This window comes from Herpailurus yagouaroundi, unplaced genomic scaffold, assembly GCF_014898765.1.
Source record: "Herpailurus yagouaroundi ecotype Mexico unplaced genomic scaffold, PumYag 163, whole genome shotgun sequence".
Classification (NCBI taxonomy): domain Eukaryota; kingdom Metazoa; phylum Chordata; class Mammalia; order Carnivora; family Felidae; genus Herpailurus; species Herpailurus yagouaroundi.
The window spans coordinates 28,885,854-28,909,082 of record NW_024412404.1 but is presented as its reverse complement, the minus strand read 5'-3'; the positions used below and the strand labels follow the sequence as shown (position 1 = coordinate 28,909,082).

At 52.9% G+C, this 23,229-nt stretch overlaps 2 protein-coding genes and 1 long non-coding RNA gene across 7 annotated transcripts in view; 1 reads left to right on the top strand and 2 right to left on the bottom strand.

The window, feature by feature from the left end:
• Positions 1-3,518: 3,518 nt before the first annotated feature.
• The window catches only part of RASSF4 (Ras association domain family member 4), a 32,619-nt gene continuing 12,908 nt past the window's right edge, over positions 3,519-23,229 (top strand). For all 3 annotated transcript variants that reach the window (XM_040485778.1, XM_040485777.1, XM_040485776.1), the window contains exons 1-3: positions 3,519-3,634; positions 13,766-13,861; positions 16,059-16,134. In XM_040485778.1, coding sequence (XP_040341712.1) covers positions 13,800-13,861; positions 16,059-16,134 — 138 coding nt within the window. In that variant the 5' untranslated portion in view covers positions 3,519-3,634; positions 13,766-13,799. The remainder of the gene's footprint in view (positions 3,635-13,765; positions 13,862-16,058; positions 16,135-23,229) is intronic.
• On the bottom strand, positions 14,290-18,063 carry LOC121036954 (uncharacterized). 3 transcript variants are annotated; one of them, XR_005793544.1, is made up of 3 exons: positions 17,959-18,063; positions 17,172-17,287; positions 14,290-14,483 (listed from the first exon to the last, which is right to left on the bottom strand). It is a non-coding gene; the product is annotated as an uncharacterized LOC121036954 (long non-coding RNA). The 3 variants fall into 3 exon arrangements; XR_005793545.1 differs by lacking the exon at positions 17,959-18,063 and adding an exon at positions 17,406-17,513; XR_005793543.1 differs by lacking the exon at positions 17,959-18,063 and having other exon boundaries at positions 17,172-17,322.
• Positions 21,509-22,928, bottom strand: DEPP1 (DEPP autophagy regulator 1). Its single transcript, XM_040485779.1, has 2 exons — positions 22,763-22,928; positions 21,509-22,192 (listed from the first exon to the last, which is right to left on the bottom strand). Exon 2 carries the CDS (start codon positions 22,164-22,166, stop codon positions 21,540-21,542), a length of 627 nt encoding a protein of 208 aa, XP_040341713.1. The 5' UTR covers positions 22,167-22,192; positions 22,763-22,928; the 3' UTR covers positions 21,509-21,539.

Here is a 23,229-nt window from a genome sequence, read left to right as displayed (position 1 = left end):
GCCTTCCAGGCTGAGGAAACAGCAAGTGCAAAGGCCCTGCGGTGGGAGTAGACCTATGCAGGAAAAAGAGTATGACCAGAGCAGAGAGAAGGAGGGGAAGTAGGAGATGAGGTCAGAGAGGCAATAAAGGGGGCAAGATCATCTAAGAAAAGAGGTAGAAAACAACAGCCTAGGGTCACATGACCTGCCACCTGTTTTTGTAAATAGTCTTATTTGAACCACAACCAAGCAGAGTTAAGTAGTTGCAACACAAGCTATTTAGCCCACAAAGCCCAAAATATTTAATATCTGTCCTTTTACAGAAAACACTTGGGAGTCTCCAGTTTAAACAAATAGGTTTATTGTTCTCCGTGACAGGTCTAGAGTGGGCAGTGCAGGCAAGGTGCAGAAGCCCCATGATGTTAATAAGGCCCAGACTCTTTTTATCTTTATGGTCCACTAGTCTTAGCCTATGGATGTGTTTCATCATGTTCTCAAAATAGCTGTCAGTGCTCCAGAAATAGCACATTCTATCCACATCTGAGATAGAAAGGCAGGTGAAAGAGGTATCGGTTCCTTCTACTAGGAAAGCAAAAGTTGACTTCACCCCACCCCCGGAATGCTTTTCCCTGTCTCTTTGCCCAGAAGTAGGTCATATGGCCCTTCTAGCTTCAAAGGAAGTTGGGAAAGCCATGGAAAGGACCGTCAAGATTGACTTAGTCACTTTCAAACTTTTTTGACCATAACCCACAGTGGGAAATATGTCATATCATAGCCTAATGCACGTAACTGAAATACTGCAAACAAAAGTTTCCTAAGGGGCAACTTACATTTACGTTGTGTGCTGTAAACTGATATTTTCTCTTCCAATGTTTTAAATATGAGTCACATCATCTACTCACTTAATTTCATCACCCACCGTGGGGATGGTGCCAAGTGCCTTATGAAAAATGCAGTGGTCACAATCCGTCGCTAGGGACTGGCACAGCTCTGCTCCAAAAAGTTCCTGGCTCTCCTTCTCTCTCTCAACTTTCTTCCTTTTCCATTCCTTTACTTCCTTCCTCTCTTTTCTCCAAAGAAGAGAATGGATAATGGATTGGCAACTAACAATAGCCACAACACCCACCATAAGTGAGCTGGAGACCAAATACAGTTTCATTGAATACTGAGTGAAAGGAGAAGGTGATCATCCTTCTGAAGGAACTGAGGACCCTGATGACGGACACTTGTCTTCCATGTAAAATCCAGGTGGAAACACCTATTCCCCAGGGGGTGTCGAGGGGATTGTGTGGGGTCCCCGATGTATAGCACTAGCACAGTGCCTGACACACGGTGGGAATGCAAGACACATCAGGTTGCTTCCTCAAATGCAATCATCTCTCCAGACCGGTCCTGGCCCTGGACACAGAACCGACCAGATAAGAGAGAATGATTCATTCTCAAGGGCTGGAAAGTCCCAGGGAAATTGCATGTTACCCTGGTGCTGTGCTTACTTATCCTATTGGGCACAGGATGAATACTCACAGGTTAAGGGCTATGTTGAATTTTGCCCACTGTTTTTGTCTGTTTTGTTACATAATTGTTTTCCAAGTTAGCTATCATACTGTGTGGTCTTGGTTTCAGTAGTAGAACCCAATGATTCATCTGTTACGTATGACACCCAGTGCTCATCCCAAGTGCCCTCCTTAATGCTCATCACCCATTCAGCTCATCCCCCTACGTCCCCACCCCACCCCCATCAGCCCTCAGTTTGTTCTCTGTATGTAAGAGTCTCTTATGGTTTGCTTCCCTCTCGATTTGTATTATATTTTTCCTTCCCTTACCCTATGTGCATCTGTTAAATCTCTCAAATCCCCCATATCAGTGAAATCCTATGGTATCTATCTTTCTCTGATGGACCTATTTCACTTAGCATAATACCCTCCAGTTCCATCCACGATATTGCAAATAGCAAGATTTTATTCTTTTTCATCATCAAGTAGTATTCCATTGCGTGGTGGTGTGTGTGTGTGTGTGTGTGTGCCACATCTTCTTAATCCATTCCTCAGTTGATGGACACTTGTTGCTCACTGTTTTTGAAAATTTTGCAGAAGCACTAGTTACTGGCCTTAGCTCTGATGACCAGGACTTTTGGCTATGCAGGAGTGGAAGTCCCTGACCACAGGCCCTAAGCTGGCAGAGGATGGGCCATTCTCCATGAACTCATGCAAGGGCAAAGGTGAAGTATTTCTCGTCATCTTTAGCCCCCTCATTTTTGCAAGTGGGGAAATTGAGGCCCTGAGCAGTTGCAACACGGCAAGCTCGTGCAGGAAATAGACAGCTGAGCCGATCTCTTGACCCCAAATCCAGCAGCAATAATTAACACAGCCCCTCTCAAGAGGGGTCCAAAGGGCCCATAAATTCAAATCCCAGGCTGAATATACCCGCATTTTTCTAGAAGGTACGTATCAGGTTCTAAAATGGACATCTGTTTCTACAAAGTTAGGAACCACAGATTGAATGACACTAAAATGATTCGTGTTGAGAGTTCAAGAGAAGAGGTCTGGAGGTCAGGACTAGGGATGGTGATATAAAACAGAAACTGCAAATGTTTCCATCAGCCTCTTCCCCACCCCACCCCCACCCCCACCCCCTCCATACCCCAGAAACAATGAGCTTCTGAGTTCTCTAAAAGGCCTGTGTGCCTTTGTCCCCTCTGCCTCTGTGCAAGCAAATCCCCATCCGGTAGGCGGTGATTGGGAGAGAAGTTTATCTCCTTTTTTTTTTTTTTTTAAGTTTATTTTTATTTTGAGAGAGACAGAGACAGAGAGAGAGACAGAGCACACAGGCACACACCAGCAGGGGAGTGGCAAAAAAAAAAAAAAAGACAGAGAATCCCAAGCACGCTCCCCACCGTCAGCACAGAGCCCAACGCAGGCCTCCATCACAGGAGCCATGAGAACAGGACCTGAGCGGAAATCAAGAGTGGACGATTAATTGGCTGAGCCACCCAGGGGCCCCGAGAAGTTTACCTCCTCTTTACCATCGGATCGCATTTCTTAAACTCAGAATGAGTTCTAAGAGGCCACACCAAACAGTAGGACCACACACAGGTGCCCCTTGAGCAAAAAAGATGACAACGGCCTGGCTTTAACTGATAACATCCTCCCCAGTGCACACTAGAAATTTTGGTACCCACGAAGTGGCCTTTGTTGGAAACCCAAGGGTCCTGATCACCCAAGGGTCCCAGACTCCGCCCACGCACCGGACCCTCCCAGCAGAGTCGGGACTGCTTCCTCCAAGCGTCTCAGGGCGCCCTCGTCGTGACGCGGGGCCACCTCTCCGGCCTGAGTCCCCGAACCTTCTTCGCTGCGTCTCGGGCACCGCCCGAAGCCCACCCTCCCCTGTGTGCCCGGGGCGGGGCGGGACGGACGCGGCGGCGCCATTGGCCTGCGCGAGGCGAGAGGCGGGGAGAGGCGGGGAGAGGCGGGGAGAGGCGGGGAGGGGCGGGGCGCAGAGGGACACATGGAGCGGGCCATTGGCCGGCGCCGGGCGAGGGGCGGGCCCTACGCGCTAAGCCCCAGGGAACTGGGGCAGTAAGCGCTGCCTACACAGCTCGAGTGCCGGCGAGGGCACAGCGCGGGCAGCGGCTTCTGGACGGCGCGATGAGCGGACGGTGAGTGATGCAGAGGCAGGAGAGTTTGGGGGCATCCACGGGGCACCGTCACCCCCGTCCCCGAGCCCAAGACCGCCCCCAGCCATGGGCTCTGGAGCCTGGGCACCGGTGCCCCTTGGCTGCCGCGTGCAGAGTTCCCTCCCCCTGCCAGCCTGGCGCAGCCCCGGCCATTGCTGAGAGTGGGCACTGCGCCAGGCACCTTCTCCAGAGGGAAGGCACCTCAGGGGCTCAAACCTGAGCACGATGGGTGAGAGCGGCCGCAGGCTACACCTTTGCCCAGTTTGCCTCTCATCTTAGGCACTATCCTAGAAGCATTGATCTTAGTTGTGGGGAGAGGCTCCAAGAGGCTCTGGCACAACTCTCGGATTTCACAGATGGAAAACCGGCGCCGAGATAATAGCAGAAGGAGGGGCTTGCCTCACCACGCCATTTACAGACGATTTGCCTTGTTCCCAGACCTGCGCAAAGGTCATTAGCACAATACGGCACCTACTTCTCACAGCCCTGATACTTTCATTGTCCCCATTTTCAGATGAGAAAACTGAGGCATGGAGAGTTATGGAACTGTCCAGTTTCACCCAGATGAGTCAGTGGTTGAGACAGGATTTGAACTCAGACTTTGTTGGGCCAGGTCTCATTCATTTCAGCAGCTGACTTCAGAGCTCACCCTGCCCACCATCCTATTCCAACCCCCACCCCCCACCCCTCGCCGCCCCAGCTCCTGACACTCAATCAGGCACTTCTAATCCCCAAGAGATGCTTCAGTGTTTTTACAATGGGGCACAGCCCTGTGGGAGGGAGAGCCTCCTCCCACACCAGGATCAGTGCAGGGTTAGTGCTGGTCAGTGCTTTCTTAAAACACTGTAAGGAAAGCTTTAGTAAACTCACTTCATAAGCAAATTAAATAAAGTCCCAGCAAGTGGGACTAGGATTCTGGAATTTGAACCCAGGCAGGTTAGACTCCAAAGCCTCACACTTGCACTGGCAGAAGAAACCCTTCCTAGCTTCTCTATAGTTTAACTGCTCAGGGTACAGTCAAGATTTGTTGCCAGTAGCCATGATTTAAAAAAAAGATACCCGCAGTGAATTGGTAGAACTGACAGGTTAATGCAGGTCTGCTTGCCTCCTGCTCTCCAGTATACTCCCTGAGCTGCTACCACCAGGGTGAGAGGTGTGAAAGGGAGGAAGGAGAGACTGAGGGAGAGGAGAGAAGGGGGGGGGGGGGAGAAGGGGAAGGGTGAGCAGAGAAGATGAACCGCATTAAACTTAAGTCGAAACATTTCTGGCTGGAAGTTGTAACGGGGTGTGGTTCAGCTCTCTGTCGGTGGTGAAGTGTATTTTCAGCAGTTCTTGTCATCATTCTCTGTGTGGGTAGTGCTGGTGGTTCGACTTGACAGCGAAAATGAGGTTGACGCTACTGATTAAACAGCCCCTGTGAAAGTGGGAAGGGAGGCCATATTTCCACCCTGAGACTCCGGTGGGTGGCCTGGAGGTCGAGAACAGAGTGAAGGTCCAGGGTCCCCCTGGGTCAAGGTCACCTGGACAATGACAGAGAACAAAGGACATGAACAGAACTCAGCATGTCTCAGTTCAGATCTTGTAAGTGCGAAGCCTCACGGGGAGATCCTGACCAGGAGGTCTACCGGAAGGCACTCTGGACTGGGCCTCTGGGGACCTGGGCCCTGGTTTTGAGAGCAAACTCAGCCATATGTCCTTGCTCACAGCCACTCCAGGGAAGGACTGACACCCTCTTTGAGTCCCTTGTCCCCATCTCCAGAGCACACCCCGTTATGCCCTATCATGAGAGCTTCAGTTTATTATGGGTGAGCCTGCTGTGAGGCCCATCTTATAGCAGTCAGTGATTCAACTAATGAGGGACCTGAGGCTGAGAGAGGGAACGGGACTTGGCCTCAGGTCACACAGCTGAAGAATCACAGAGCAGAGCTTGAAACCTGGATCCTTATAAAGGTTGGGTTTTTATCTGGTCACAGAGTACAGTGAAGGAAGTGTTTTGGAATTGTTTTCAAGTAAATTAAAACCAAATAGAAAACAGCTACACTTCCCAGAGCTTCTGCTCTAGTGAAAGGGGAACTTATAGTTTGCTCAGTTTTCTTTTCTGGCTGTCTGACCTCCTTCCCCAGGAGGCACTGCTGAGGGAGAGATTTGGAACCCCTTCCCCTTGCCCTGCCTGACTTTGGGGGATGGGAGCAGGGAGGCCATGCAGCCCCATAGCTGCAGAGCTGGGAAGAGCCCTGAAGATGCTCTAGATCAGCTGCCGGTACAATCCTGGTTAAACTGAGGCCCAAGGGCTGGCACAACGTGGTGACGTCACATGCCACATGGACGCTGCAGCGAAACCCATGCCCAGACTTCTCTCTGGGATGCCCCTTTGCCTCCTCCCTCTTGCTGTGACACGTTTCAGCAGAGTTCTTAACCTGGGCTCTGGGAATCTAGGGGCACACGAATAGGGACTTCCCAAGGTCCCTGCGGTAGTATGCAAATTTGGTGCACACACTTACACACTCATGCACACATGTGCATTTTTCTGGGGAGTGTGTGTTATTTCAAGAGATTCCAAAGGGCTCAATGGCCCAGAAGATTCTGAGCCCCACTATGTGTCACAAGAAACCACCTCCAGCAACTGCCCTTGGCACACAGGCCTGGTGCAGTAGATAGCAGGGGTGGGGGAAGCCACAGAGGGCACCCGGTGTGGCCCAACAGCAGCTGGCACTGAACCCTTGGAGGGCTTGCCCCCACCACCCCCCCCCCCCCCGCCCCGCACCTCTGGCCCCAGACACTCAGGCTGTTGGTCATTCTGAGCACCTGTCTGGCCCAAAAAGCGTGGCTGAGGGGATTCCTGCTTCCATAGACACCCTCTTCCATAGGCAAGGAAGGGCCCCACATGGCCAAGTGTGTGTGAGAGAGCGAGCAGGAGGGTCGGAAATGGCTTTCTTGCCTCGAGCTGCCGTGCCTCGAGAGCAAGAGGAGAAGCCCAAAATCCTGCCACAGGGGGCTGGGTGAGCACTGCCTGTGCGCTCGGGTGAGAAGCCGTAAGGAAGGCCAGCCTACGTGTGGACAGAGGGCCAGGCTCTTCAGAGGAAGGGCAATGGTGTCAGGGAGACCCGGGTGCCAGAATGGGCTCAGGGAGACCTGTTGGTGGGAGCCCAGGAGGCGGGAGGATGCAGTAAAGGCGAGTTGGGGTCCGTGAGTCAGCCCAGGAGAAGGCAGTGAGTGGAGTGGCTGCTGTCTCTGCGGCCACCTCTCCTGCCCTCCCTCAGCCACCATCACCACCATCTGGAGTGCGCACAGTGTCCTCCTGGGACCTCCTTCCCAGCTACCGTGCTGAGGCAAGGTAGGGCTGTGGCTGAGCCAGCGGGCAGATGGCGGCAGAGGGAGGGGGGTGGACAGCCATGGATATGGAGGGGAGGGTAAGGACAACAGTGTGGAGGGGCGGGGGGCAGCAGCTGCTGAGTCGCTGTCTGCTGTCTGCATCCCAACAACCGGCTTTCTCAGCAAAAATGTGTCGCTGAGGGGCAGCCCGTGTGCGACCAGACGTCCTCTCGGAGGCAGCTGGTACCAGCAGGCACTGCAGCTTCCTCCGTGGCCAAGCTCCGCCATTTGCTGGCTGACAGGTGCCGGGGGGTTGGGAGGGGGGCCCTTTAAGGCCCCTTCTTTCCAGTGCCCCCTGCTGCCCCTGGCTGGTCGTGGGCTACTGAGCGGAGTTCATCGGCTTCCCGGGAATGCGAGGCAGTGTCCCTGCACCTGCCCTCTCTCTCGGAGCCTGCCTCCTTCTGGCAGGAGCATCCTGGGCCCCACACCTCTGTCCTCCTTTCTTTTGCTTCCCGCGTCGCTTTATTTACACATTGGATCGTAATCATGCCTTAAATAAGAGAATAATCATAACTTGAGGAAGCGTTAGAACAGAGGTTACCAAGCCCCCAGATCTCACAGGCATCCCCGGAGCATTTTAATTTGGATAGTGACGCATTGACCATTTTGCCCAGTGAGGACAATGACCATCTATTTTTGCCATCATTTCAGGAAAAGAGAGGGCATTGTAAGAGGGAAAAGTAGGCAGCGCGGAGTCGTGAAAGAAAAGGCTTTCAAATGTACTCAGTTGGCTTCTTGGAAACCCCACTCGCTCAGCCTTTCTTTCCCCTTTGGCCCTGGCCAGTAGGAATCGGGCTGTCATGGTGACCCAAAGGGCCACAAAGCTGCCTTCTTCTGTGATAACCGGCTCCGTGACCACAAACAAGGGAGAGATGGGCCAAGCCTAGCACTTGTAAAGGCTTCAGTGTCCTTTGTCCCAAACCAAAGGCCAGAGACAATAGCAAGGGCTGTGGTGCCTGCTGTCCTCAGCAGCCCCTCTGCATGGCTGACGGAGCAGCCACTGAAGTGGAAAGCGAAAACAGTTCACTGCTTGTTCACTGGGGACAGGTAGGTAACCATGGCTGGCAGGTCGCCCCGGGGGCCCTTCTCTGGGGGACAAGGAGCCCTGGCTGCTGTATGAGTCTCTGGTTGGGAACAGAGCCTAGTCTGGCCTGGGGAAGAAAACCTGGAGACCAGAGCTGTGTGCCCTGGGGCCCTGGGGGAGGGGTGGAGGCCAGGACAAAGAGGGCTGGATCCCAGGGCCAGAGGGTTGGCCTGCCCAGCTGCATCTGTCACTCTGGTTTTGGGACTGCGCCAGGGTGGCAGGCCAGCCCCAGCCCGTCCTCTCCCCCGCTCCAGCTTCAACCAAAGTAACCTTGCTTTTTTTTTTTTTTTTTTTTTTTAAGATTTTTATTTTTAAAATTTTTAAATGTGTATTTATTGTTGAGAGTGAGAACAGGAGAGGGGCAGAGAGAGAAAGGGGGACAGAGGATCCAAAGCAGGCTCTGTGCTCACAGCAGAGAGCCTGATGCAGGGCGTGTACTCATGAACCACGAGATCATGAGCTGAGCCCAAGTTGGATGCTTAACCGACTGAGCCACCTAGGCACCCCACAAAGTAGCTTTGCTATAATCCATTTGTGCGTTGGACTTCTGCCTGTAAATATGAGATTGTGCTTTTTATTAAAGGTTGAAAAGCACTCCACTAAGAGATTCGCTAAGGCCGTGTCCAGTGCACGAAGAGAGTGAATATTTAAAAAGGGGCAGTTTCAGGAACATGTTGCAAACAGAGGGGGATCTCTGTTTGCTTTCTTCCTGTTGCTCTCTTCTCTCTCTCCCTCCCTTGCAACTCTCTCATTCGGCACTTATCTCTAGGGCACCTCTAAGGTGCATGTACACCTCACTTTAGAGCTCTACAAGACACTGGGCTTATCAAAATGAATGAAAATCATCTCAACATTCAGTCTGGTAAAGAACGCACGAAGGCACAGTGTTCAGATTTGGAGTGGAGATCTTATGAGTGACCGCAAGCTCAGGTCTGGAACTCAGGGAGGTGGAGACATTGTCTCCTCCGGGTGGAAGGGTGGACATGTGAGAATCAGACAGATGATGCATATCAGAAGTCCGTCATTCTCTCAAAGAAGATACTGTTTTTCTAGGGGGCAAGGTCCCCGCCACATAAGGTTCAGACCCAGCCCAGCAAGTTGGAAGAGACCCCCCTTTGTTGAAGTGGGCCTTTTATTGCCTACCTCCAACCTTGCTCACTCATTTCCTGCCCTCCCCTGGGACAGTGTACAACCCCATTCTCCATTCCTGCCGAGCTAAGGTATTTACTTTATGGGCTGCCTTCCCCCTTCCTTCTTCACTTGACCACCTATAATCCAGGACCCTTCTCCACTTTCCTCCTGACCCCATCCCCCCGCTGATGCCACCTGACTCCGGCTAGAGCCGCTCAGCCTGTTGGTCATGTCCTTTTAAAAAGCAGATTCTGGAGGGCAAAGTTCTCCTGAAAGCCAGCGCTTGGAAGGTTTCATGTGTTACTTTGTACCGTGCTTTGCAAATAATATTATACAGAGCCCTAGGCAAAGCCCTGGATGGGGGGTCCCGGCCACCCACCTCACTGTCAACCCAAGCAGCCCCTTTTAATCTGATTTGCATAAATATTCCATGTGAACAAAGTTCAGTGGAACCAGGCTTCCATTTCATCTTGGCCTAGAAAGCGTTTGGCGGAGGGGCGCCTGGGTGGCTCAGTTAGTTAAGCGTCCGACTTCATCTCAGGTCATGATCTCGCGGTTTGTGGATTCGAGCCCCGCGTGGGGCTCTGTGCTGACAGCTCGGAGCCTGGAGCCTGCTTCAGATTCTGTATTTCCGTCTCTCTTTGCCCCTCCCCCATTTGTGCTCTCTATCAAAAATAAATAAAATGTAAAAAAAAAAAATCACGGGGCGGGGCATGGTGGGGTGCAGGACAGCATTTCCTACGTAACCATTTGAATGTTTTTGCCGTTTTAAGAATTCAGAACTCTTGTTGGGGAAGCCTGGGAGGTAGGGTACGAAGAGCTTCCGTTTGTCCCGTAGATTACACAGTAGGGGCTGGTTGTGCGGAGGGGCGGCTGCTGACGAGTTTGCAACAAGCAGCCCTGGTCTGTGTTGCCTGGGGGCTCACTCAGAGGGGCTGTTGTCCAGGAGCCTGTGGCCCTGGGTCCCTGAGGGTCACGGCTCCTCCCCAGCCAGTCCTCTCTGCCCTTCCCGACCCCATTCCCACCCTTCTGGCCAGAGCCAGGGCCCATTCTTAACCTTGCCCGTTGATCATTTCAAGACACCTCTGTTTCCTGTGCGGCACCCAGGGAGAACATGCTCCACAAGCCCCACTTGTATATTTGGCAGATTAAACTTGACATTATCATAAAAAAAAGTAAAATTAAAAAAAAAGTCTTCTACAGTTAAGAAAATGTCTAACCTGCTGGAGATCAATATCCCCATTGTACAGATGGGAAAATGAAGGCTCAGAGAGGAAAAGGCAGGAAGCTAGAGCCATGAGGGTCTTTAGCAGCCCCTGGCCCCGAGCTGTAACTGATCACTGCTTGACTTACAGAGATTTCACTTATAAGTATTCCTCCTAAATAGAGCAAAATCAGCATAGTCCCCACATGCTGTAGGAGAATCAAAGTATTGTAAACTGGGTCCTGTCATGAATCAGAAGTCACACGCCAGAGCCCCGCTAAAGGCATCTGTATTGCAAGTATGTTTTGTCTAGCTACATTTTATTCTTAACTATATAGTTTTAATTGAATAATTTACGGCCTTAGGATAGTGTAGATTATGCTGCAGTAACAGATCCCTGAGACACCAGCAGCTTAGATTTATTTAAATCCCTTTCCCAGTCCATATCCGCCGTGGGTTGGCAGAGAGCTCTAGTCCGCAGAGGCGCTCCGGGACCCAGGCTGACCATCTGGAAGCTGCACCAATCGGGACATGTGGCTTTCTGGATCACCATGGCAAAGAACGGGGTCACAGGCTGGCTTGAGTGCACTAGTCTGAGAGTGACACACACAACACCTCTTATGTGTGGCGTGTGGCATGTTAGTCACATGGCCACTGGGGGGGGGGGCGTGGTGAAGGAATGTGAGTGATCACAGGTCATCCCAGGGGCAATGTCTCCGCCACAGTGTCCAACTCCAAACAGTGAAATATAGCCCTTACAGATGCAGATTTCTGGCTTCTCATGAAACGCCGGAAGAGCTGCCCCTCCAGAGAAGGAACGTGTCTCCCTGTTCCCCATGGACTCCACTGACCAGCGTCTCAGCTGAGTCACGTTCCTAGCCCCTGGAGACTTTTACGTGTTTTATTCCAGTTGGGGATGCACAACTCTGGGAAAGCTGACTTTGGAGGACCCCATGAGGCTTCTCAAATCCATCCAATAATTTAGTAGACATCTATGGGCCTCTTGCTGTGTGTCGGGCTCGGGCTCAGGGCTGGAAACAAGAGGTGAGCCAGAAAAGTATCATCCGTGGTGCGGAGGTCTGTGGCTTCAGCCTCCCCTCCCACCTCCCCTACTTGTACTCCCCCATCGTCCTGTCAGCCACCCACTCAATGGGTCAGGCCCTGCGGGCCCAGAACATCCAGGAGCCCAGAGCAGGTAGGTGCTGGACTAGAGAGGAGGCTTTCCTGATACTAGAGGAGGGGACCACTCTGGCAAGGGTTTCCTGGCAGAGCTAGCTTGCAGAATACAGGGCAAGCAGTGGGCTGTTTTCTGGACAGAGAAGAGCTCCATCAAGACCCAAAAGGAGAACAAAGCAGAGAGCAGAGTAGGCGAGCTGAGAGCAGGAAGTGAGAAGGGGTGGGAGAGAAGCTGGCTACAGAGGAGGCCAGAGGGAAAACCGCCTGCTGTTACTTCTGGGTAAATCCAGCTCTTCCCTTCCAGTAATGAGCCTGTGTAAAGCAAGACACAGTTGTGCCGGGGACCCACAGAAACAGTGTTGAGTGAGAAACTCAGATACTTTTTTCTTGGGCTGAAGCCAGCTCTGCATGGAAACGTTTGAGGAACTCCTCAGAGAGGGAGCCTTGCAGAGCAGTTTTTTCCACTGGAGACTGAGGTGCTGAGGAACCGAAACCCGATTTTGAAATCCTATTGCCCAGCAGTGAGGCCCCCCGCTCCAGAACCCCATAGCGCCCTGCCCTGTGCCCTATGGAGGTAGGGTCTGACCTCTGTCTAGACCCTGTTTTGCTTCTCTCTAGACCCAGGGAGAAGGGAGGTATTTTTAGGATGATTCTGAGGTCACTGAGAAGCCCACCTCCCTCAATTCATTCCCCTTCTCCCTGGTTCCCCTGCTTCCAGAATCGAATGCTCATTCAGGCCTGACACACCAACACAGAAAGCAAGGCTGTGTTGTTTGTGGGTGATATCAAACAAGTCGGAGGAGAGTGTGTTCAGCTAGGGAGTCAGGGCCCAAGGGGACGGAGCACCCTGTCCACTTTGAGGGCATTGACACAGCAGCAGTTGAACCTGACCCCGAACCCCCAGGAACATTTGCACACACACAGAGGTGGGGAAGACCCGACTGAGCCAGGTTTGTGTGAACAGATGTTGGGGTTTGGGGAAGGAGCCACTCTGTGATATGAAGGACAGGCTGTGCGCCCTGTCTGTGCCACTTCCCAGTGTGACTTAACCCCTCAGAGTCCTAGCTGCATCTTGAGAGGAGAGGTAGAGACAGGGCCATGACTAGGATAGGGAGAGAGAGAGGTACTGTGGCTCACTGCCTGACACACAGGGGGCCTCAATAAGAAAGCTCTCAGCCAGGGTAAGTTGGAGAGGGAAAGAAGTAGAAAGCTGCGCAGAAGATGCCAACAAGATAGAAAAAAAACACTAGTGGATTTCCCCAGGAGGGTTTAAGAAACTCCGTGAAGCCTTCTGGGTTGTGAATACACGGTTTCATGTGTGAATCAACTAGCAATCTTATAATCTTTATAGAGATTACCCCATTGCATCGATAAGAAAAGGAAGTCTGGAGGGTCTAAGTCACTGTGCGAGATGGTTTTAGTGACCAGGATCTAGGATCTAAATGCTTATGTTCAAACAATGACTTTGCCACCGATTCACTGGGAATCTTGGGCAAAGTTCTTAACTTCTGTTCCTGTTTTCTTGCCCATAAAATGGTACGAGGATAGTACTTACCTTATACCGTTGTTGTAAGGAGTAAAAACGATAATTCATAGAAAATGCTCAACACGGTCTCCAGCATGTAGTGACCACAGTACTGACTAACCCATCGCCAGGAGAGCTGGCCCAGGTGTGCTGGTTCCAAAGGGCCACCAGCCTGGGCTCAGTGGGAATGAAGGAGAAAGGCCCAGGGTGCTTTGGGGGGCTGGAGGAGTGATGGAGGCAGTAGCCATCTTTTAGGGTGTCCCAGCTGAGGCAAGAGAGCCTGTGGTCTGAAACATTTAGGAGACGGATCCAGATCCCTAGGGATTATGGAGAGGTTCGGGGAGGGCGGCTGTTGGGCTGGTACTGGGTGCCAGCTAGCTCAGCAGTTCTGACCTTGTCTCCCGCCGAGGGAAACGTGGCTGCCCCGTGTGGGGTGTGGGACCCCATTAAGTCCTCTGAGCCTGATCCTTCAGAGCTATGACCACCCTGTGCCCCGGGGTGGGAGGGGGGAGGTGAGGCTGGAGCCACAAGGCCTGCACAACAGGACTCTGGGCACTGCACTGGCCAGCACTTCCTTCTCCGGCTCACCTGTCTGTATGCTCTTCCTCCTCTTCCCTGCAGGTAGCCTCCCTGATGCTACAGACAAGAGGAGAACATGAAGGAAGATTGTCCACCCAGTTCTCATGTTCCCATCAGTGACAGCAAGTCCATCCTGAAGTAAGCCTTTGTGTACAGGGAGGGGGTCTAGTGGTCACTCCCTGCCATGGGCAGCCTTTGGGTAGAGGGATTCTGGGCAATTTTCATAGATAGGACGATGTGCCTGCCCCAGGGACAGTGATGGGGGCACTTCTTTTTGAAGCCTGGCGCCCTGGAGATCAAGGATCTCTTTGGGTTGAGGGTTTGACCCCTGCCCCCTCAGGCCCGCAAAAGCAGGAAAGCATGGCCATGTCCGCTGTGACTCTGCACAGATGGCATTTAATTTATTCAAAAGCTAGAGCAATACTAATACTCTTATTGTGTCAAACAGTTTGGGGAAAAAAAAAAAAAAACCTCAAAATAGGTTTAGAGTTGTTCTTGAAAAAAGCATATTTTATTGACATGATGATTTTTTAGCTTGGCTTATTTTCAATTTTATTTACTCCGTCTTACCATAAAAAAAATGCTTGGAGTATTTATTCAAATGTATTTCTGAACTAACGTTAAGTTTTCATTTTCTCTTGCTTTTTGCGTGCTGGGTCGAAATATTTTCTAGATTTGGGCAGCTCCTATTTGCCTCCTTGAAGAAAAGCCAGCCTCCTAGCTTTCGCTGAGCTGTTTCCTGGGTCCTCCAGTTAGACACCTGAGAAAACAGACAGCATCCCATTCACAGTGCTGCCCATACTCTCACATTCCCGGTTTAAATTTTATAATGAGAATAACATTAGGTACGCCTGGGTGGCTCGGTCGGTTGAGCAGCTAACTCTTGATTTCAACTCAGGTCATGATCCCAGGGTCTCGGGATGGTGGAGCCTGCTTAGGATTCTCTCATTCTCTCTCTCTCTCTCTGCCTCTCTCCCCTGCTTGCTCGTTCTCTATCTCTGTTTCTCTTTCTCTCTCTCTCAAAACAATATAGTTTTGGGGAAAGTCATAACAATAGCCATAACAACATGATTAATTTCATGTGTATAATCCTAATAAGTTTATGTTCAGTATTGATACACCTACAAGCACAGTGAACATGCAGCATCGACTCTTGCAATGTTAACGCCATAACATTAACTGAACCACAAGTGAATCACCTCCGTCATCAGTTACCGTCATCCCCACATCAGGCAGCACACCAGAGCACCAACGGCGGGTTTTGCTTATCCATTCCCTGGAGTGCTCCAGTGTCAGTGAAGGCACTGCCCAGAGAGGTTCTAAAGCGGCCCCGGCCAGCAGGGGAGTGACTTCCACGTGTGGCCGCCAAGCACGTGACTTATGGGCCGAGAAGTACAGTTAATATAAAAGACAGGTGGCAAGGACATATTACGAAATACAATAATGAACAAGATCTCGTTAATAACGTTTATGTAAAACGTTCTTATATTAATACCAAATACAGGTGGCAAACACTTATTACAAAATAAAATAATGAACAAGGTCTCATTCATCATGTTCATATTGATTACATGTGGACATGAAAATATTTTAGATATATTGTGTCATAAAATAAAATGCATTATGAAAATTAATTTCACCTGTTTTGTTTTCCTTCGTGATGTGACCGCTAGAAGGGTTAAAAGCACACGCGTGCCTTGCATTTCTTATCTGTTGGACTGCACTCCCTGGCAGAGCCCAGCTTGGGCGCAGGGACCGGCTTCTATCCGCTAAGGCTTCCCTTTATTCTGGGGAGAAGGCGTTTGGGCAGAGTGGCCTCCCTCAGACCTTCGGGATCTTATCTCACAGCTGTCACCTTCACCTCTTGGTCAGACCTCCAGAAAGCCAGGATGAGGAAGAGGTAGACACCCCTCATGATGCCCCCAGAGCAGCCACACCAGGCACTCACAGGAAGTAATATTGGTGGGAGGGAGGGGGGGCGAGGGGGAAGCAGGAGTCTTTAAAATGCCAATAATCCAATCCCAGGGGATTTATTGAGGAAATGACTCAGAAGTAAAGTACAAGGAGATTTTCGGGAACTCTTATCTGTGATAGTGAAAGCATGCAAACACCATTTGCACAATTCTATGGGCCGTCTGTGAGCTCACTTCCTTCTCTTCCCAGCCCGACACCTTACACAAGGTCTGTCATGTGGAAACCTCTAAAAGACTAAAAGGCATGTGTCTGATGGCAGAGTCTAGTCTCTAAACTGATTATGTGTGGCTGGCGAGACCTGTATCATCACGTCCCAAAGCCCTGCCACGCCCCAAGATTATATGTGTGTTTACCTTTTTAGGTCGGAGCTCTTAAGCTTGCTAAAAACTTACAACTGCTACCACGAGGGCAGAAGCTTTCAGCTGAGACACCGAGAGGTAAGGCCAGTTTCTCTTCTTTATTCATAGGTCACCGTTTATCTTGGATTGTTGAAGACAGTCCTGGTTTATACCTGCTATTCCAGGGTCATTATTAAGACCTTTCCCTTCACTCTGAGAAGTGTCCCAGTTAGGATAATGAAGTATGAGGCCGCCCATCTTCTGAGTTAGAGACCAGGTTACCAGCTCTCTCTCCCGGACGTCCCGTAAGGGGTGCTGAGGGTCAGAGCGTCCCCTCCCTCTCCCTCCCCCAGCAAGAGTTCAGAGCAGACGGAAATAATCACCTGCAGTTCTTCTCCTTCCACCTGAGATTTTTGCCTACGTGAACTGCCAGGACCCTGGAGACTAAAATCTTTAAGACCGCACAGCCAGTCCCTTCTGTGCCCAGCCCACAGCACAAATAAGGACCTCAGCACAGGGCTCGGGTTTGCCCAAGTTCACAGGGCAGTCAAGAAGTGGGAGCAGTCTCTGTGGTTGCCAATCAGAATAGACATCAGAGAAGGCTTGAAATGGAGGAGAGCTCCCCAAAAGGTGCTCACGTGGCTGGGCAGGTCAGAACGGGAGAGACAGGGCAGGCGTGGGGAGTGGGGGACTTGAGAGAGCACGTGCTATCTGCAGACGCTGTCGCCCTGCGGACCGAACCCATTGCTGCTGTGCAGGAAGATGGGCTCCAGGGAGCCAGAGGAGTTAGACATCTGGAATTTCATGTGCAATTTCCCAAACCTCGAAACACCAAGCGGGCTAAACAAAACACGTCCGTAAGTGAAATGCAGCCCAGGCCAGGCTACTGTCACACAGCTCCGGAGCCTGGAGGGGAGGGAAGCAGCTGGCTCCTGGTCCAGGCAGCACTGGCCTGCCAGTAGTGTGACCTGGAATTGCGCCAACCTCGCACGCCACCTCCCCTGGACCCGCCGCCCTGCACAGGGCCTGGGGCCAACCCTGACAGCTTGTCTCCCAGCCCCTCTGCACTGTTCCTTCGCTCCCGCTTTTCTTTCTGCAGAGCAGCCTCTCTGATACGCGTCTTATCGGCCACTTACCCTGCTCTGTACTGCTGCTGGAAGGGCTCTGATGCCACCGCCCTGCTATCTCTGCTTTTGCTGTTTCTTTTCTTGCCGCCCGGCTTCGTGTCCCCCGGCCAGGCACGGTGTAGCACCTGCGCACAGATGCTGGGTGACTAACCGGCAAGTGCAGGCCCAGGGCAAGCTGAGATGAGTCCCGAGCTCCAGTGTGCTGGACAGTTTAATCTATGCTAAGCGAGGAGTTGGACCCACATCAGTCCTTGTGCTGGAGGCATGCGATGGGGTCTTCTGGCTGCACCCTGCTTCTTAGCCCTGGGCCATTCAGTGATTGACGTAAGACCCAGCAGCTCTCAACAGGTGGTTTCTGCTCAGCAGCCTCAAAGTCACCTGGGAACTGGCTAGAAATGCAAAGTCTTATCACCCTCCTTCCCCCAGGCCTCCTGACTCAGAAACTCTTTATCTTCCCAGCTGTGTTTTAACAAGCCCTCCAGGGGATTGCGATGAAGGCCAAGTTTGAGAACTGCTACTCTTAGACTTTGGTCTTGACTCTTGGGATTCCCCAAGACAGTCCCCTCTGTAGGAGCAGTTGTGTGGGGAGCAGGGCTGGGAAGCCCCAAACCTGTGCCCTGTGTTTGTGTGTGATGGGACAGGCCACAGGGAAAAGTGAGAGACCCAAAAAGGGGAAGAGGTATTCTCAACGGGCCCCGGTGGTAAGAAGTTAACGCCCCACAGTTGGGGATTTTCATGTTCCTAACCTAAAAAAGGTATGAGGACCTGACTTGATCTCCCCGGAGCCAGAAACTACCTGGCAGGAAACTTCCACAGCCTTAGCCATCAAGGGGATGCCAGCCTGAGGGAGTATGTGTCTTCGGGAGGTGATCGCCACTATAGAGACGGGCTGTAGGCCTGGGCAGCACCGAGTTGTGATGCTGAAATGCATGACTGGTTCCTGGACACCAAGGGCCTAGTGACCCACCCACCACCCGGCGTTCAGGCCTCCGCGGTGTCTCCGAATGCAGCCCCGGGACCTCCTAGACCTCGGAGAATTCCCAGTTGCAGGCACTTGCACTGTGGGGCCAGCCCAGGCCGGCTTCTCCTCAGGGGTGGGGCAGACAGGCACCAGGCACTTTGCCTCCGACTCGTTTCTCACCATACAAGAGCTTTGTGACATCAGAATGGCCATTTTCCAGACAAAGAGATTGAGGCCTTCAGAGTTGAAGTCTCCAGCAAGGTAAACACTGCAGTAAGTGGAAGGTGCCAGCGTGGCTGCAAGGCGTGGGCGCCGAATTTGTAACACAGCAACAGCATTACCAGCATTAAGCTTTGAGGGGCCTCGGGGATGCAGGCAGCTGCTTGTCACCTTCAATCAGCAAGCCAAGGGGCCTTCCAGCTACCAAGGGGCTCAGCACAGGCTGCGCCCTCACAGAGTCATGTGGGGCCCAGAAGAGACCTCCCCCCCCCCCCCACCCATTGTCACTAGGTTTCCCCCAGAGCAACTGTGGCCTGACTGCCACAGTTTGGGGACACCCCCTCCGCCACCCACCGTCTCCTCGGGAGTCCAGAGCCCTTGGAGAGATGAAGTGTGTCAAGGAACAGGGGCCACGCCCTAGGGCAAGTGTTTCCCTGTGAACTCTGCCCCAGCTTCCAAAGGGCAAAGGAATCCCCACTCAGGAGGCCCAGGCACCCGCTTCCTCTATTGTATTATAAGCTTTGCTTTTGGATACTTTTGCTTGTATTACAATGAAGAGCTTGAGCAACCTGGAGCCATCTGTGCCTTTTGAAAGATAGCAAAGCATTTTAACCAGGCTGGGTGGCTTCTTGAGAGAAAAATGGACCACTTGGAAATACCAGTGGGTAAATATATCACTGTAATGAAAAGCAGGACCCTTATGTCGTGCAGGGGGGTGTGGCCCCCTCAGGGAGCCCGCCTCTGATGCTCCCCCTGGTGGCCGTGAGCACGCACAACACCCAGTCCCCATCCTTGGCGCCAGGCTCCTGGGCAGGGGAAGAAAGGGGAGGAGCATGCCTGGGCTCAGGGTCTCTGTCTCTCCCAGGGTGGGGAAAGTCAGGATCCCCTTCCCTCTTAAAATGACCCCCCCTTCCTCTAAGGCCTGGAGGCAGAAATGACAGGCAGTTGACAGACCACTGGCACCTGGGGTGAGTACTCGGCCATGGACGCGTTCCCTTGAGAGCTCCAAAGCGCTTGCCAGGCTGCCCCCTGGTCAGGTCATTGTGTCCTTTCCCACTCCAGTGGTGGCTGTGGGGAAGAGACTTCTCCATAGGACCCCCATCACAGGGTCTCTCTCCTAGGCTGTTGTGTCTCATGGGAAGCTTGGAATAATGCCAGAAACCCCTTCCCCCTACCCTTTATTCTTTTTTTGGCGGGGGGTGGGGGGACACCTTCTGAAGATACCATTAGCTTCTTTCATCTCAGTACATATTAGCAGAGGAGCCAGAGCCCTGTCTGATGTCCCAAATGCAGCCACGTGGTTTTGAGCTTGGGGAGAATTGGCCAACCTCACTCCTCCTTAGTTGCCTCCCTCTGACCCTGGTTCACACAGCTTCGTAGAAGGGGCTACAGCGAGGCAAGCCCAGCCCCTGTGGGCACCAGCCAGCACCCACTCCCAGGTCAGCCCTCCCCGCCGCCTCCTAAGGCTGTTCTGGCTGAAGGCTGCCCCACGCTTATTTGCCAGCGAAGGTCAGGGCCCAGCAGGTTGTGGCAGATGCAGGCATTCGTATATGTTGTTTCTAACTCCATCTCCAAGAGTACGTGCCCCATTTCCCAACCCTGTGGGGTGTGGAGGGCAGGGTTGGTGTCCGCATCTTACAGATAAGGAAACTGAGTAAATTACTTGTCTGAAACTTTTCAATGTATGGTTTACATTCTGCCTCCCCACTCAACACACATAAAAGAGGGCAGATAGGGACACCGGGTGGCTCAGTCGGTTGGGCATCTGACTCTTGGTTTCGGCTCAGGTCATGATCCCACAGTTTGTGAGATTGAGCCCCATGTCGAGCTCTGTGCTGATGGCAGGGAGCCTGCTTGGGATTCTCTCTCTCTCTCTCTCTCTCTCTCTCTCTCTCTCTCTCCCTCTCTCTGCTCCTCCCCTGCTCCTGATTGTTCATTCGCTCTCCGTCTCTCTCGCTCTCAAAATAAATAAACTTCTTTAAATGTTTCAAAAAGAGGGCAGATAAACATTTTTAAAGTGAAAAGCAATTTTAAAACAGAAAAAAAAAAAAGTAGGAATGGAAGAAGAAAGGAAGAAAAGGACACTGAAGCAGGCTGTGAACTTGAATGTGGCCCCAGCAATGCCCTCCTCCTCTCCCCTCTGTCCCTTGAGCACTGACCAGGGTCAGCCAGTTCTGACCTGGCCCAAGGGAGCAAGGCAATGGGTCCTCAGGCCTGATTCTTTTGAGTTCTCTGATGCCTCACCTGCCTCTCTGAGGAAGGAGACCCTTCCTCTCCCCTTTTCCTCCCCCTCACCTCCTTCCTTGCCAGACGCCTCCAGGCTGGAGGACCCAGGGCTGGCCCAGACCTTAGGTCATGTGAAGCGAGGCCCTGGCCCCCAGACCTGCCGAAGAGCAGGGCTCTGGACAACAGCCTGCACTTTGGCCCCACAGCTGAGAAGCCCCCTGGGTGGAGGGAGGGATGGGGACAGTGAGGACAGAGCCACCTGGTCTGCAAGCTGAGCTGGTGCAGGTTCTGTCTCAGCCCTCAGCATGGACAACACACCCCCAATGACACAACAGGACTTGTGAGCTGGAGCCACTGAGGTACCCCCAGGTACCCTGGTGATAAGTTCCCCCCAAACCCGAGCGGGCACATTTGGGGAAATGCTGTTTTCTCTTGGGCCACATGGAGCACAGGCTCTGAGGGTGGGAGCCCGGAGGCTGACTCTGGAGTGCCCAGGGCTTCGCTCTGAAATCACCGTGGGGCTGAGACCTTTGCTTCTTACCTGCCACCGACCCCGGAAGCCACCGCATAGACAGCAGCTACTCCGAGTATGAGCTTACAACACCCCCCCCCATGACGCATGTGGGTTTTATCCCACTTACTCATCAGAAACAGCCGAGGAAACAGGTCCTTTTAATTACCCCATTTTACCCATGAGAAAACCAATGAACGGAAACATTAAGTCACTTGCCCAAGGTGGTCATCCAGCAAGGAACAGTGCGAGCGGGGTCAGTAATACCACATCATGCCAGATAGGCTGTTCTCACTCTTCAGAGGAGGGGGTCTCGCTATGAAATGCCAAGGCAGGCAGCCCCTGCAGAAAGGTGTCTCCCTCTCAGAGACCTGCTGGGGACAGCGCCCACCGCAGGGGAAGAGGGCCAGAAGGTGACACAGACCAGCGTGCTCTATATAGAAGCCTTTATTGGGAGGGGTCAGAGTTCATGGATCACCGGGAGGTGCAAATAGAGAGTTCTGAGGGTGCTGCCGTGGCGGGGGGGTGGGGGGGAGGCTGCGGTCCCACAGAGTGGCTTGGAAGGCCAGGAGCCTTGGTGCCGGTCCCTTGAGGGCCTTGCCAGAGAGTGCCCCTGCACCCTGGAGTCACAGAGTCTCCCTCCGGGGGTCCCTCGGGCCTTGCCACCATCCATCTGTCTCTGTGGACCCCAGGGGTCAGCAGAGGAGCCAGTCCGCCTCGGTGGGTCCCTCCTACTTGGCTGCTTTTCCTGGGACTCCCCATACAGCCAGTCCAAGGGGTCAGCAGCACCATCCCTGGGCGGTGCAGGCTGCTGGCCAATGAAGCGGGTAGTGATGTCCCGTAGGGACTCAGTAGGGCAGTTCGTCTCGAAGGCCTGGGCTGGCTGGGGCGGTCTGCCAAGTTGGGCTCTGGCTGTGGCCGCGTCCAGCACTGAAGTGGGCTGTGCCAGCTGACAAATGGACTTCACATAGTCATCCAGGCTGGGGGAGGCCAGGGGTTCCTGCCCAGGCCCCCCGGGCGGCATCTCTTCCGAGGTCTCCCGAATCGTGGGCAGGTGGGCCACAGGAACCAGTAGCCGGGACCTCATGGCTGCCGGCGATGGGGAGCAGTAACCTGTTGGTGGACAGAGGACCAGCGGTGAGCGTCTGCCATCCTGTCACCCCTCCTGTGTCCCCTCCCTCATCTGAGAGGCTGCCTAGGTGAATCATGGGCCTGAGAGCAGAGTGAAGTCTGCAGCCCCAAGCCCAGGCTCGGACCTCCTGGACTCTCCCTTTCCTGCTAACCCTGGACACCGTGTGCTTAAGAATCTGTCATTCCTGTAGTTTAAGAACCTATACAAATAAGAGAACCCGGCCTAACGGACTGGAGTCAGAGGGAACCTGGGAGTAAAGCCAGTCTCTGCCAGTTCCTGACCTGGGGACCTATGGCAGGGTCACCTCTCCAAGTCCACCCTTACCCGTCCATAAAACAGGGTTATAAATACCCGCTGGAAAGGATGTAAGAAACACATGGAATGACCCTACACGTGAAATCTCTTCTAATGTGACGCCCTCTGCAGCTATTAGCCGCTAACTGCATCCCCTGGTCTCTCGTAGCCAGTGAGGCTGTGTAGGTCCCTGCCCTTGAAGAGAAACAAAACCTTTCCATTTTATCTCAAACCAGAAGGAAGCTGCTCCCTCTTACCTGTAGCTGAGGGAACGTGGGGAGAGCCGGGATGCCGGATGAGCAAGGACAGTCCTTGGGAAGACCCACAGAGCTCAGGGTGGAGGGCTGGAGGCCCAGGCGGCTGAGTCCCGCGTCCCGCATGGAATGTGGGGACAACTGGCCCCTGTCCGGAGCGCTGGCCTCCGGGAGCCGTCTGGTGAACCTGGAGGTGTGGTCGTTGCTTTTATACTTTTCCACCAGCCATCAATTACTGTCACGAGGGCCAAAAATAGCAGTGCACAGGAAGGCTTTGGGAGAAAAACAGCCGGGTGGGGCGGGGTTTGGCCCAGCAGCCAGCCTGGAGCTACTGGAGGCCCTGGGGGATGTTTACTCTACAGGGCAGGGGAGGGAGGGGCACCATTCCTGTGGAAGAGTGGAGTAGGGGCGAGTGGAATAGGGGTGAGGGAGTGGAAGGCAGAGGGAGGAGTAGGGGGCTCCAGTAAGGA